This window comes from Carassius carassius, chromosome 4 (genome assembly GCF_963082965.1).
Source record: "Carassius carassius chromosome 4, fCarCar2.1, whole genome shotgun sequence".
Classification (NCBI taxonomy): domain Eukaryota; kingdom Metazoa; phylum Chordata; class Actinopteri; order Cypriniformes; family Cyprinidae; genus Carassius; species Carassius carassius.
This window is the reverse complement of record NC_081758.1, coordinates 7,605,001-7,620,335: the sequence shown is the minus strand read 5'-3', so window position 1 is coordinate 7,620,335 and position 15,335 is coordinate 7,605,001. Positions and strand designations below refer to the sequence as shown.

Genomic DNA, 15,335 nt, shown 5'->3' with positions numbered 1-15,335 from the left:
GATTCCATGCATACTCCTCAGAGGAAAAGTTCACTATACTCACCAACTTTGTCTACATGTTGCAAAAACATTGAGGAACTTAAATTGCGAACAGATTTTGGTTAGCTTGAACGGTTTTGTCGTGGTGATTTTTTGAAATGACAGTAAAAAGGGAATCATTACTTGTCTTGTATTTTTAAATTGCAGCTTCCAAACACTTAAAAGCATTTTTTCATACAGAGATCAAATCATTCTGAGGAAATATGCATAGTTTCATGACTTTACAACACTGTATGATTAAAAGAAAATGTAAAAAGTGTCAGACATCTCAACTCACTCTGTCCCTCTGTTTGAGGAATGTATGTGTGCTGACTGAGTGTGTGTGTGTGTGTGTGTGTGTGTGTGAGTGGGGGATGGGCATGAGCTGAGTGGCAGACAGACAGAGAGAGAGAAAGAGAGAGAGACTTAAACATCTCTTTAATCACCAGAAAAAAAAACTATTTTAAATTGTAATTTTTTTGTTGTTGTTGTTGCTTATTGTGCTGTTTTCATTACAGCTTAAGAAATCTCTTAGGCCTTATCATTTTCTGACAGTTTCAGGAATTAAAAAATAATAATTCTAAAAATACTTATTTGTGCTGTAAATAATAATTTCAAACTCATTTGATACTAACCTCTGACACCCTGTGACATGACATTTATCTTAATTTACATAATCTCATGATGTAACAGTAAAACTGTTCAGCTCAAGGATGAAGACTAAGCTGTAATGCAAGCAAAACTATTTCACAAATGCTTATAGGTCAATAAAATCATAACAAAACATTTTTAAATTATTTAAGGATTTGGTAACACTTTAAAATAATGTCTCATTTGTTAACATTAGTAAATGCATTAGTAAATAGCTGCACTCATTAGCTAAGCATTAGTAAATAGTCAGTTCATGCTTTATATAGCCTTCTCCCAAAATTAATAGTCATTAGTAAGCATTTTATAAATACAGCTATAATTAAATTGTTCATGGTTTATATGCACATTTATTTTGAGGAGATTAAAGGCTGTAATCTTCCTAAAAATGAATAAATGAATAAATAAATAAATAAATAAATAAATAAACAAACACAGAACTCAGAAATATTTATTTCAAGATGCAATAAAAGAAAACTGTACACTTGAATTTGTGTGTATATATATATATATATATATATATATATATATATATATATATATATATATATATATATATATAATTGCACAAGTTTATATTTAATTTTTTTATCAAGTGTACAGCTGTACAGTTTCATTTTTTGCATCTTGAAAAAATATTTCTGTGTTCTTTATCCCTCTGTGTTGTGTTTAACTTTTCAGTTTGGAAGATCAATGATTCTTTAAATCTCCTTTGTGAATGCTTTAAATGTATAAATAGTCCACACTTTAGATGAGCTCACAAAAATAGATAGCTGGCAATTACTAAATGTTTTATAAAAACCCGACTTTATCATGAATTACAGCTGGAATATGCCAATAAAGCAGTTATTAACAAACTGACCAACTATTATCATGTGTCTAAATAATAAGATTTATATATTTACACTAAAATAGTTCATTAATCATTTAATTTCACTTTCTTAATGATCTCATAAACCACTGGCAACTCCTTAATAACTGGTTTGTAAATAATGCAATAATTTATAAATGATAAATTGATCCTTAAAGTATGAAAATACTATGATTGAACTTTATAGTTATGCTCAGTAACAAAATATTTATAGCTGTATTTATGAACTGCTTAATAATGCCTATTAAAGGAGTGCTATTAGGCTTTTTCACTTTTTCAACTTTAGTTAGTCTGTAATGTTGCTGTTTCAGCATAAAAAAGTTCTGCAAAATTACAAAGCTGAAAGTCCAATTCAGAAGGAGATATTTTATTTAACAAAAAACACTTTTTAAAAACTACAACGAACAAATTGTTTGGACTACAAGCATTTTCAGAGATTTGTTATAACACAAATATTGACGAATGGGATATGAAATAAGATTGGAAGAGAAAGAAAAACTCCTTATATTCAGGTGTGCAGAATTATGAGGCACTTTTTCCTTTACTGATAAAATGAGCCAAAGAAAGACATTCCACTCAGAGTGGAAAAAAAAAAAAAATGATTAGATCCTCATGAGAAGTATTCAAAATTAGATCACTACATTAATTGCAAAGTAAAGACATGACCACTGGACAGCAAAATGCTTACTGGGTCAGAAAAAAAACAGGTGGAGAAGAACAGAAACACGTAAACTGCAAAAGAATTAAGAACTAAAGTGAAGAATTAGGTGTGAAACAATCAGGGAGCATTTAGTCTGGAGTGCCACCATTTTCCTGGAGTCTACGAATTACAATATGTCAGGTTCTGAGAGATGTAAAAAGATCCCAAAAAATGACTTAATTAGAATAGCACCACGTATTGTGGAATACTATATTAAGACTTTATATATATAGTTTTGAGAGATTCTTGAAGGACTAGCATCACCTCCTCTTGTACGACGGTTTGAGGAATATATCTTCCAGATAGTACCGCCGCTCCCTATATGCAGAGTACGCAGTCTTCGTAGGGCACCAACTCCCAGAGGGGGCACCATCACAGTTGCTCAAAAAAAAACAAAACATGCGCCATTCTCCCATCCGCGCTCGCGACCACTTGCACCTCATGTTTGCGGATGAATGTTCGTAATTGATGGATGGACATCTATGCCCGGGTAAAGTACATCAGCAATCCGGCACAGAGAAAAGAAAAACAAAGCAAAAACAGGCATAAAGTTGGCTTGACATTGGACATTCGAGAGTCTCATATTTAGGGACCGTCTCTAAAGTTATATGTGATATTGTTATACACTTTTCTAACGTCAGTAGCATTCGAAGATAATGACGTACAGTCATAAAAACAACTGTAATTGTTCATCTAGGTGACAGCTATAATGCACAATTAAATTGAATGTTTGATATTTATTAAAACAAACTGTAAGTCATATGTGTTACAAACTATGGTAGTGCTAAACGTAAAACAAAGTGCGAGATGAGGATCTGGAACAAATAAAGAGTTTACTGATGACGAAGGAGAATACAGACAATATACAAGATTACATTTAGCATTAACATATCAGGTTTGACACATTTATACATATATTCAGTATACATTCAACAATCACGGACGAGGAGGAACTGAACAGAATGGATATTTATACACACAGAAGGTAATGAGGGAACTGGAGACAGGTGGGGATCAATCAATTAACTAAAACAAGAAAAGGAAGATGACCAAATAAGGAAACAGAAAGTTCATAAACGTGACAGTTCGCCCCCTCCCAGAACGGTGCATCCTCGCACCGCAAGAGGAATACCAGCGGAGGGAGGGTGGGGTTTCTGGAGGCGGGCGAGGAGCAGGCCAGGAGCAGGTGACGAGGGAGCATGGAGGTAGGGACCAGGGCGGAGTGGATGGAGGGAGGAGCCAGGGAGGAGCACGGAGCAGGAGGTGCCAGATGGTCCACCAGAGACCAGCCAGGACGGAGATCCATGGTGGAGTCGACGGCGGGAGGAGCCATGGTGAAGGAGGGGTCGACGACACCAGGGGGCCGACAGTCGGAGACTGCACCGGTGGGTGAGGAGCCCAAGATGGAGCAGCACAGCCACAGAGCCAGGGTGACGTCGAGGATCCGGAGGGCCTATGGTGGAGCAGAAGGCTCAGGCGACCAAGGTGGAGGCGGGGTCCTGGGAGACCGCTGTGGAGCCGGAGCGACCGAGGATGGAGGTGAAACCAGAGGGAAGGAGGAGTCTGACAGAGCCGGAGGGATGGAGTGACGAGGTGGAACCAGAGGAGTGGAGTCCCGAGGCGGCGGATGGTCGACGACTGACCAAGGTGGAGCCGGAGGGACGAGGGAGCCCGGTGGAGCAGGTAGGATGCCAGGCCACGTTGGAGACGAGGGAGCTAAGAGCCAAGGCGGAGCTGCTGGGTGGAAGGACCGAGGAGGAGTCCAGGGCTCGGAGGCTGGAGGCGGAGACAGGGCCTTAACGCGCCAAGGCGGAGCTGGAGACTGGCAGTCCAGCGGCGAACCATCTCGCCCAGATGGCGCGGACTGAGGGTGAGCTGCGGGACTGACTGGCACCAGCAGGGATGACGAGGAACTGGCTGGTCTAGGAGGAGGAGAGAGAGGAAGGATGGGAGGAAACACAGGAGGATCAGGGCTGGACGGAACCAGTGGAAGTGGAGCAGAGGGACCGCCAGGTCCAGGAGGAGGTGGGAGAGGGAGGCCGGGAGGGAACACAGGAGACACAGAAGATTCAGAGCTGGGCGGAACCAGCGGAGACACAGAAGATTCAGAGCTGGGCGGAACCAGCGGAGACACAGAAGATTCAGAGCTGGGCTGAACCAGCGGAGACACAGAAGATTCAGAGCTGGGCGGAACCAGCGGAGAAACAGAAAATTCATAGCTGGACGGAACCAGCGGAGAAACAGAAAATTCAGAGCTGGGCGGAACCAGCGGAGAAACAGAAAATTCATAGCTGGGCGGAACCAGTGGAGAAACAGAAAATTCAGGGCTGGGCGGAACCAGCGGAGAAACAGAAAATTCATAGCTGGACGGAACCAGCGGAGAAACAGAAAATTCAGGGCTGGGCGGAACCAGCGGAGAAACAGAAAATTCATAGCTGGGCGGAACCAGCGGAGAAACAGAAAATTCAGGGTGGGGCGGAACCAGCGGAGATGGAGCATAGGAACTGACTGGAGGAGGTAGGAGTGGGAGACTGAGAGGGTATACAGGGGGATCAGGGCTGGACGGAACCAGCGGAGAAACAGGAAAATTAGGGATTACCTCCATTGACCAGTCCGTAAGGTCCATACGTTGCTCCATGTTTTTTCCCGAGATCGCATACAGCTCACCCTCAGTCGCAGGAGTTTGGGCAGGGCTTTCCTCCACGCCCTCGATCTCCACGAGGACTCCCACGATGCACGGTGTTGCCGGCTTGCACACCTGGTCAGTCGCGCTCTCGAGATCCTGCTTCCTGTCAGTGGATGGCTCGGGCTCTGCGGCTGCGGTGGGCTCTGGCTCCGTGTGTCGGGATGGTGGCTGGCTGGTCTCTGGGTCAGGAGTGGGGCTGGAGATATCCTCTTCGGCGGTGGTGATGGTAAATGAAGATTCATTTTTCTCCAGCACCCACTCCACAAAAGCGGCGAAATCCTCTCGGGGACCGTTCGCTGGTAGGCGTGCCTTACACCGCTCGCTCAGGCCGGTGTAGAAGAAGTTAGAGAGCGAGCGGTCGGGGAAGTGAGTAAGGCACGCCAGATCTAAAAAGTCCCTGGTGTGGTCCTTCAGCGAACGGTCCAGTTGCTCCAGGCATAGGAGACGGACTGCTGGGATGGCCATTCTGGGAGAGGAGAAAAAAAATAAATAAATAAATGAAAGAAAAAACGGCGCTAAATTAACTACACTGTTGTAGGTCCGTGATTCTGTTACAAACTATGGTAGTGCTAAACGTAAAACAAAGTGCGAGATGAGGATCTGGAACAAATAAGGAGTTTACTGATGACGAAGGAGAATACAGACAATATACAAGATTACATTTAGCATTAACATATCAGGTTTGACACATTTACACATATATTCAGTATACATTCAACAATCACGGACGAGGAGGAACTGAACAGAACGGGTATTTATACACACAGAAGGTAATGAGGGAACTGGACACAGGTGGGGATCAATCAATTAACTAAAACAAGAAAAGGAAGATGACCAAATAAGGAAACAGAAAGTTCATAAATGTGACAATATGTAAATTATGCACTGATGCACTGATGGCTTGAGCCCGCCATCGCTGCTTGCAGCTATATTTATTATTTTTTTTTTTATTTTTATGAACCTTCCGGGGGGTTTTGGGGGCCTTAACATACTCAAAAACTCTTGAAAATTGGCACACACATTGGAACCTGCGGCCATCAGGAGGCCGCAGAGGCTGGGACCCGGGTGTGGCACAGGGGCTCTACGACGCCCCCTGGAAAAACGTCAGAAATACTGAACCATAGCTCACACATACTTGCATGTATTTATATGAAACTCTATACACTTATAGATCTCACTGAGCCGAACAACTTTCGCGCAATATGAGAAACAGGAAGTGCCTAATAACATCCACATACAATTTTAGATTTTTATCAAACTTCAGGGGTTTGTTCGTTGTATGGTGCTGATCGCATAGATGTGACTTTTAGGAGCCAAAGTTATAGCGCCACCAACTGTCAGCAGGAAGTGTGTCTTTTTCAAAATGCTTTGAATTCAGCATCTTATTTTTACTCGATTTGCTTTAAACTTCTTCAGAATAATGTCAAAACACGGTTGATACAAAATATTTGAGGGGTTATTAATAGCTATAATATTATTGCCATGGCAAAGTGTCAAACTGTCTTGCTTCAGGTGTGTTTGATTAGGGTTGGAGCTAAACTTTGCAGGACAGTCGATCGCCATTAACAGGGTTGGACACCACTGTGCCAGAGGGTTACTGTGTATGTGCCCGCTGGGCACAGTTTTCCTGATGCCACGGGGTGGCAGTTGCGTTGACAGCTCAGGCCCGGCATCGCTGTTTGCAGCTATATTTAGGGCTCAAGCCCGAAGGGGCGAAGAGCCCTATTGTTCCCCTAAGGATTATTAGGGCTTAAGCCCGAAGGGGCGCAGAGCCCTATTGATTTTATAAGGATTATTCTTATTAGGGCCCGAGCACCGAGGTGCGAGGACCCTCTTGTATCTGCTTTGTTTATTATTATTATTATTATTATTATTCTCCCGAATGAATCGCATTTTTGATGGCTTAAACATGCTCAAAAAGTCATGAAACTTTGCACATGCGTCAAACCTGGTGAATATTTTCGTCTGATATAAGATTCAGAAGAGGGTGTGGCAAAATGGCTCGACAGCGCCACCTATACTAAGAAAATCAACAGCCTTCCAGCTATGTTTCACGTATATACACGAAAATTGGCACACATATGTAACACACCAATACCTACAAAAAAGACTCTTGGAGCAAAATTCTAAACCCAACAGATAGTCGGTTATTTTTAATATTATGAGCAAATTTTGTGTAATTTTGGTCATTTCCATGTGTTGTATTTTAACAAACTCCTCCTAGAGATTTCTTCAAATCAACACCAAATTTGGTATGCCTAATCTAAAGGCCTTTGCGATTTTAAATTGTGAAGATCTTGAGTTTTCGTTGAAGGGCGTTTCCATGGCGGCCTGGCGAATTTTGATGATTCGCCATGAAAAATGAAGTTGCTATAACTCAGACATACAATGTCCAATCTGCCCCAAACTTCACATGTTTGATGAGACTCTAAACCTGAACAGATTGACATGCCCATATTCAGTTATAGTCATAGCGCCACCTATTGGCAACAGGAAGTGACATATTTTAAACTGCGACTAACTACTCCTAGAAATTTTATGACATCAATGTCTTTTTTGTGGTCAGTCTAATCTAAAGGCCTGTGCGATGTTAAGTTGTGAAGATCTTGAGTTTTTGTTAAAAGGCGTGTCCATGGCGCCGTGACAAAATTCGATGTCTCGCCATGGGAATAAAAGATGTTATAACTCAGGCATAAAATGTCCGATCTTCCCCAAACTTCACATGTGTGATAAGAGTCCTGGCCTGAACACATCTGTAGGCCAATTTTCCATCGGGTGTGGCAAAATCGCTCAATAGCGCCACCTATACACTTTCAACATAGCGCGCCTCGAGCTCCGTTTCACGTACATGTACAAAAATCAGTACACACATGTAACACACCAATACCTTCAAAAAAATCCGAATCCCAACAGGAAGTCAGTTATTTAGAATTTTCTCTGCAAAATTGGCGTTGTTTTTGCCATTTTCAGGGGTTGTACTTTAACAAACTCCTCCTAGAGATTTATTCAGATCAACACCAAACTTGGTCAGTTAAATCTAACGGTCTTTGCGATGTTAAATTGCGAAGATCTTGAGGTTTCGTTAAAGGGCGTGTCCATGGCGGCCTGACAAATTTCGATGTTTCGCCATGAAAAAGGAAGTTGCTGTAACATACAATGTCCAATCTGCCCCAAACTTCAAATGTTAGATAAGACTTCTGCCCTTAACAGATCTACAAGCCCATATTCAGTTATAGTCATAGCGCCACCTGCTGGCAACAGGAAGTGACATGTTTTACGCTGCGACAAACTACTCCTAGAAATCTTTTGACATTAATGTATTTTTTGTGGTCAGTCTAATCTAAAGGCCTGTGCAATGTTAAATTGTGAAGATCTTCAGTTTTTGTTAAAGGGCGTGTCCATGGCGCCATGACAAAATTAGATTTTTGTGAGCAAGAGAAGTTGTTGTAACTCAGGCATAAAATTTTCAATCTTCCCCAGACTCCGCATGTTCGATAAGAGTCCTGGCTTGAACACATCTGAAGGCCAATATTCCATTATAATGATAGCGCCACCTGCTGGCAACAGAAAGATTGGCACATATATGGAATAAACATTGATATATTCCACTTATATTTATGAGTTTAAATGCACATTTCTCACCGTTCACCTATTTACTAAAGCCACTCGCTGCCGGTGAGTCCGGGTGCGAGGGCCGTTCATCGCTGCTTGCAGCTTAAATTTTTTTTTTTTTCGACTAAACGGGGGTTTTTGGAGGCCTTAACATGCTCAAAAACTCTTGAAAATTGGCACACACGTTGGAATCTACGGTCATCAGGACACCGCAGAGATTGGGACCCGGGCGTGGCACAGGGGCTCTACAGCGCCCTCTGGAACACAGGCAGAAATCTTGAACCATAGCTCACACACACTTGCATGTATTTATATGAAACTCAGTACACTTATAGATCTCATTGAGCCGAACAACTTTTCCACTCTATGTCATAGGCTCCGCCCAACAGGAAGTCAGCTATTCAGGGCTGTTTAAAAAAAGCATGCTCTGGAATTTGAAATACTCCTCTGAGGACTTTCAACCGTTTGCCTCGAAACTTGGTGAACATGATCTTAAGACATTGGGGATGCAAAATTTCCGGTGGATTTTTGATATCTCGAACGGTTTGCCAGTGGCGTAGCGTTGAAATTAGGGCAAAAAATTAGAAACAGAAAATGCCTAATAACATCCACATACATTGCCTGAGTTTCATCAAACTTCATCGGTTTGTTTGTTATATGATACTGATCGTACATATGTGACTATTAAAAGTCAACGTTATAGTGCCACCAACTGGCAGCAGGAATTGAGTCATTTTAAAAATGCTTTGAATTCAGCATCTTATTTTTACTCGATTAGCTTCAAACTTCATCAGAATAATGACAAAACATGGCCGATGTAAATCTGTTGTGGGGATATTAATATCTTATATATTGTTGCCATGGCAATGTGTCAAACTTGAATATTCTGTTACGGTGATTTTGAGGCAGATAGCAACCTCAGATTTAAATGAAACTCAAAACACATATCAGTATTATTGATAGCTAGACAATGGAAAAAGCTTTTAAAAGGGCGTGAAAGAGGCACTCTATAGCGCCACCTTTTGTCAAAAGTGGGGGGATTAGTTTTAGCTACAGACACCAAACTCGGTACGTAAATTGTACTTATCAAGACGGACAACTTTCTAATTCACAGTCATCAGCTACGACCAACAGGAAATCGGCTATTTTGATTTGAATATGGATTTTTGAAAAAATTGAGCTGTGCATAATGCATACTCCTCAGAGGAAAAGTTCACTATACTCACCAAACTTTGTCTACATGTTGCAAAAACATTGAGGAACTTAAATTGCGAACCGATTTTGGTTAGCTTGAACGGTTTTGTCGTGGTGATTTTTTTAAAATGACAGTAAAAAGGGAATCATTAATTGTCTTGTATTTTTAAATTGCAGCTTCCAAACACTTAAAAGCATTTTTTCATACAGAGATCAAATCATTCTGAGGAAATATGCATAGTTTCATGACTTTACAACACTGTATGATTAAAAGAAAATTTTAAAACTGTCAGACATCTCAACTCACTCTGTCCCTCTGTTTGAGGAATGTATGTGTGCTGACTGAGTGTGTGTGTGTGTGTGTGTGTGTGTGAGTGGGGGATGGGCATGAGCTGAGTGGCAGACAGACAGAGAGAGAGAAAGAGAGAGAGACTTAAACATCTCTTTAATCACCAGAAAAAAAAACTATTTTAAATTGTAATTTTTTTGTTGTTGTTGCTAATTGTGCTGTTTTCATTACAGCTTAAGAAATCTCTTAGGCATTATCCTTTTCTGACAGTTTCAGGAATAAAAAAAAAAATCTAAAAATACTTATTTGTGCTGCAAATAATAATTTCAAACTCATTTGATACTGACCTCTGACACCCTGTGACATGACATTTATCTTAATTTACATAATCTCATGGATGTAACAGTAAAACTGTTCAGCTCACAGATGAAGACTAAGCTGTAATGCAAGCAAAACAATTTCATAAATGCGTGTAGGTCAATAAAATCATAACAAAACACTTTTAAATTATTTAAGTATTTGGTAACACTTTAAAATAATGTCTCATTTGTTAACATTAGTAAATGCATTGGTAACGCTTCATAATAGCTGCACTCATTAGCTAAGCATTAGTAAATAGTCAGTTCATGCTTTATATAGCCTTCTCCCAAAATTAATAGTCAATAGTAAGCATTTTATAAATACAGCTATAATTAAATTGTTCATGGTTTATATGCACATTTATTTTGAGGAGATTAAAGGCTGTAATCTTCCTAAAAATGAATAAATAAATAAATAAATAAACAAACAATCACAGAACTCAGAAATATTTATTTCAAGATGCAATAAAAGAAAACTGTACGTACACTTGAATTTATATATATATATATATATATATATATATATATATATATATATATATATATATATATATATATATATATAACATACTTAGAATTTCACGAAACTCAGAACACACATCAGTATTTCTGATGGCTAGACACTGGCAAAAGCTTATTAAAGGGCATGGAAGAGGCACTCTATAGCGCTACCTTTTGACAAAAGTGTGTGTGTGTGGGGGGGGGGGTTAGTTTTAGCTACAGACACCAAACTTGGTACATATATTGATCTTATCAAGACGGACAACTTTCTAATTCAAAGTCATCAGCTACGACCAACAGGAAGTCGGTTATTTTGATTTGAATATGGATTTTTGTAAAGCTACAGCTGTGAATTAATGCATACTGCTCAGAAGAGAAGTAAACTATGCACACCAAACTTTGTCTACATGTTGCAAAAACATTGAGGAACTTAAATTGTGAATGGATTTTGGATAGCTTGAATGGTTTTGCCGTGGTAATTTCTTGAAAAGACCGTAAAAAGGGAATCATTAATTGTATTGTATTTACAGATGAAAAACAGATGAAAAAGTAATTCTGAGGAAATATGCATAGTTTCATGACTTTACAACACTGTATGGATAATAGAAAATTAAAAAAACTGTCAGACATCTCATCTCACTCTGTCTCTCTGTTTGAGTATATGTGGTGAGACTTCCATTGTCTGATAGAAATAGCGCCCCTACAGGTGCAATTCCCGGACTGAAAGGGAGGAGTCTCTTTTAGTTTCACTTTTTAGATCGGTTAAAAATACAAATAAATACTTAAATTTAATTCACACTGACAAGCTAAACCAACATATCCGATTATTACCTAGTCAGGGCTCATTAATAATTGATTTCTGGTCAGTGATACGTGAGAAAGACGAGAGATGAATCACCGCTCTGAGCACGAGTGTGTGGCTTCACGAACTCACAAAAAACTAATTTATTCTTGTTTTATATCTTTTAAAAATAAAATATTACGGTGATATCATTCAATCCACCAATTAGAACACATCAAGAGCTAAATTCAGATGTTTTTGAACTGTTTGTGTGAAAATGAAATATTTGCGGCTGCCTATCTGAAATCACCGCCTCTGATCAGCACGTACAGTGTCACGCACTCAAAACAAACAAATTTATTCTGGTTTAATATCTTTTTAAAATAAAATATTACCATGAATGCAAACAATCCAGCCATTATAACAAAACAAGAGTGTGAAAGACTATTTGAAAGCGCAACTGGCAGAATAACATCGATCTCTCCAGCTGCAGGATTCTGCCTTTCATCGTACAAACGAACACATCACGGACAAGATTATTTCAAAATACATAATAGCTTGGCGAATATAAACGAAAACAGCCACGTGAACATAAATTGTTGAGAAATAAATCTTAAGTGGATCATGACCGCATTTACCAGCTGCTTCTGTCTTAAATTTTAATAAAAAAAAAAAAAAAAGAAAATAATTCGTCTTGGCTGCTTTTTTATGTATGTATTCATTTATTATTATTATTATTATTATGCTCTAACAAGAATTAATCTATATTTAATTAAATCGATGACATTTTATTTTACATTTTATTTGTCCTTTTCTGCATCTAAATGCCTAAAAACCTAAAAAAAAAATGCTCTGTTATACTATTGTTAGCAATTTCTTTATTGTCCAATTTATCTGGTGTACACACTTTTATTTTCATAATAAAATTGTTTGTTAGATTATAGACAGTTACAGTGGTCTATAATAAATATTAACAGGTTTTATTCAAGCTGTTTAGAATGATTGAAGTAGGCAAATGTTTTTAAATGTAAATCCCCCAAAAATAAAAATAAATAAATAAACTTTGGAAAACAATAACTGTTGTACTTTTTTATACATTTTGTATAATTTCATAGTTTATGTATTATAAATGTAAAAACAAAAATAAATTTAGTCACTCACATAAAAATCTCTTTTCAAATTTCAAATTTCAAATTCATTTTATACCGACCTATGACATCCTGTGACATGATATTTATCTGAATTTACATAATCTCATGGATGTAAGAGTAAATCTGTTCAGCTCATAGATGAAGACTAAGATGTTATGCAAGCAGAACTTTCACAAATGCTTATAGGTCAATAAAATCATTACAAAACACTTATAAATCATTTAAGGATTTGATTACACTGTAAAATAATTCCACTGGGTGGTGCTGTGGCTATGTTTAATTAGATAACCTGAGCAACAAGTAGCACAGTTTTTGAGTGCACTGCAGATTAGCTAGCAAGGAGGATTATAGTTGTATGCGATCCATGAGGTATGACTTTGTGTGTACATGTGAACAAGGAGAGGCCACAAGAAGTTTGAGATCATGTTTAATGGAGCTCAAGTAATAAAGAAATACATTTGTTATGCATCTATATCCGTCTGCATGGACTTTGTACGTGTTTTAAACTTGCTTACTCCTATTATCAACGGCATTGGAAAGCCAGTACAAACACACACACACACACACACATATATATATATATATATATATATATATATATATATATATATATATATATATATATATATATATATATATATATATATATATATATATATATATATATATATAATATATAATATATATATAATTTTTTATCAAGTGTACAGCTGTACAGTTTCATTTTTTTCAATCTTGAAAAAAATATTTCTGTGCTCTGTATCCCTCTGTGTTGTGTTTAACTTGTTTGGTAGATGAATGTTCCTCTAAATCGCCTTTGTGAATGCTTTAAATGTATAAATAGTCCTCACCTTAGATGAGTTTACAAAAATAGATAGCTGGAAACTATTAAATGTTTTATAAAAACCTGACTTTATCATGAATTACAGCAGGAATATATGTTAATAAAGCAGTTATTAACATACTGACCAACTATTATCATGTCTAAATAATAAGATTTATATATTTACACTAAAATAGTTTATTAATCATTTAATTTCACTTTCTTAATGATCTCATGAACCACTGACAACTCTTTAATAACTGGTTTGAAAATAACGTAATTATACTTAAAGTATGAAAATACAATGATTGAACTTTATAACTCAAGAACAAAACATTTATAGCTGTATATATGAACTGCTTAATAATGCCTATTAAAGGAGTGCTATTATTATTTTTCAATTTTTCAACTTTAGTTATACTGTAATGTTGCTGTTTCAGCATAAAAAAGTTCTGCAAAGTTACTAAGCTGAAAGTCCAATTCAAAGGGAGATATTTTATTTAACAGAAAACACTTTTTAAAAACTATAATGAACAAATTGTTTGGACTACAACAAATATTGTCCAGGATTTGTGATATCACAAATATGGACGAATGGGATGAGAATTGGTTGAGCTGCACTAGAGAAAGCAACGAGTGTGATATATATGTAGTTGACCATGAAGGCTGGAAGAGAAAAACAAAACTCCTTATATTCAGGTGTGAAGAATTATTAGGCCTTTTTTTTGTTTACTGATAAAATGAGCCCAAAAGAAGAGGTTTAACTCAGATTGAAAAATGTGTTACTAAAGTTATATATATTGTTCTGTGAATGTGATTTCAAAGTCTAGATGATTCGGATTAACCCTTTGACTGCTGTATCCCTTAAAACCTGACTGCTAGAGGGCTATTGTGAATGCATGTGCCAGCTGGGCACAGTTTACCTGATGCCACCGGGGTCGCTGCTTGCAGCTATATTTATTATTCCGCTTCTTCTTCTCCAAAATGAATCTAATTTTTGAGGGCTTAAACATGCTCAAAAAGTCATGAAACTTTGCACACGCGTCAAACCTGGTGAAAATTTGCCTCGACAGCGCCACCTATACTAAGAAAATCGACAGCCTTCCAGCTATGTTTCACGGACATGCACGAACAAAAACGAATTTCGATGATTCGCCATGAAAAATGAAGTTGCTATAACTCAGACATACAATGTCCAATCTGCCCAAAACTTTACATGGTTGATAAGACTCCTGACCAGAACATATTTACATGCCCAAATTCAGTTATCGTCATAGCGCCACCTATAGGCAACAGGAAGTGACATATTTTACACTGCGACTGACTACTCCTAGAAAGTTTTTGACATCAATGTCTTTTTTGCTTAATCTAAAGGCCTGTGCAATGTTAAATTCTGAAGATTCTGAGTTTTCATTAAAAGGCGTGTCCATGGCGCCATGACAAAGTTCGATGTCTCGACATGGGAATAAAAGATGTTATAACTCAGGCATAAAATGTCCGATCTTCCCCAAACTTCACATGTGTGATAAGAGTCCTGGCATGAACAGATCTGAAGGCCAATATTCCATCGGGTGTGGCAAAATGGCTCGATAGCGCCACCTATACACTTTCAACGGAGTGCGCCTCGAGCTATGTTTCACGTACATGTACGAAAATCGGTACACACATGTAACACATCAATACCTACGAAAAAGTCTCTTGG

The 15,335-nt window shown here is 38.2% G+C and overlaps 3 protein-coding genes across 5 annotated transcripts in view; 1 reads left to right on the top strand and 2 right to left on the bottom strand.

The window, feature by feature from the left end:
- Positions 1-15,335, top strand: part of LOC132133182 (serine/threonine-protein kinase PAK 3) — a 352,144-nt gene that overhangs the window by 177,751 nt on the left and 159,058 nt on the right. The window lies entirely within an intron of this gene.
- Positions 1-15,335, bottom strand: part of LOC132133210 (uncharacterized) — a 367,449-nt gene that overhangs the window by 326,307 nt on the left and 25,807 nt on the right. The gene's annotated exons all lie outside the window — the stretch shown is intronic.
- LOC132133218 (uncharacterized) lies at positions 4,034-5,403 on the bottom strand. Its single transcript, XM_059545999.1, has 2 exons — positions 4,837-5,403; positions 4,034-4,159 (listed from the first exon to the last, which is right to left on the bottom strand). Exons 1-2 carry the CDS (start codon positions 5,386-5,388, stop codon positions 4,034-4,036), a joined length of 678 nt encoding a protein of 225 aa, XP_059401982.1. The 5' UTR covers positions 5,389-5,403.

What these genes read in the sequence shown, in the direction of transcription:
- LOC132133218 (XM_059545999.1), bottom strand. Translation starts at nt 5,388, where the DNA reads ATGGCCATCCCAGCAGTCCGTCTCCTATGCCTGGAGCAACTGGACCGT. An exon ending in TTACGGACTGGTCAATGGAG is followed by an intron (nt 4,160 to 4,836) that starts GTAATCCCTAAT and finishes TCCTCCTCCTAG; the next exon opens with ACCAGCCAGTTCCTCGTCAT.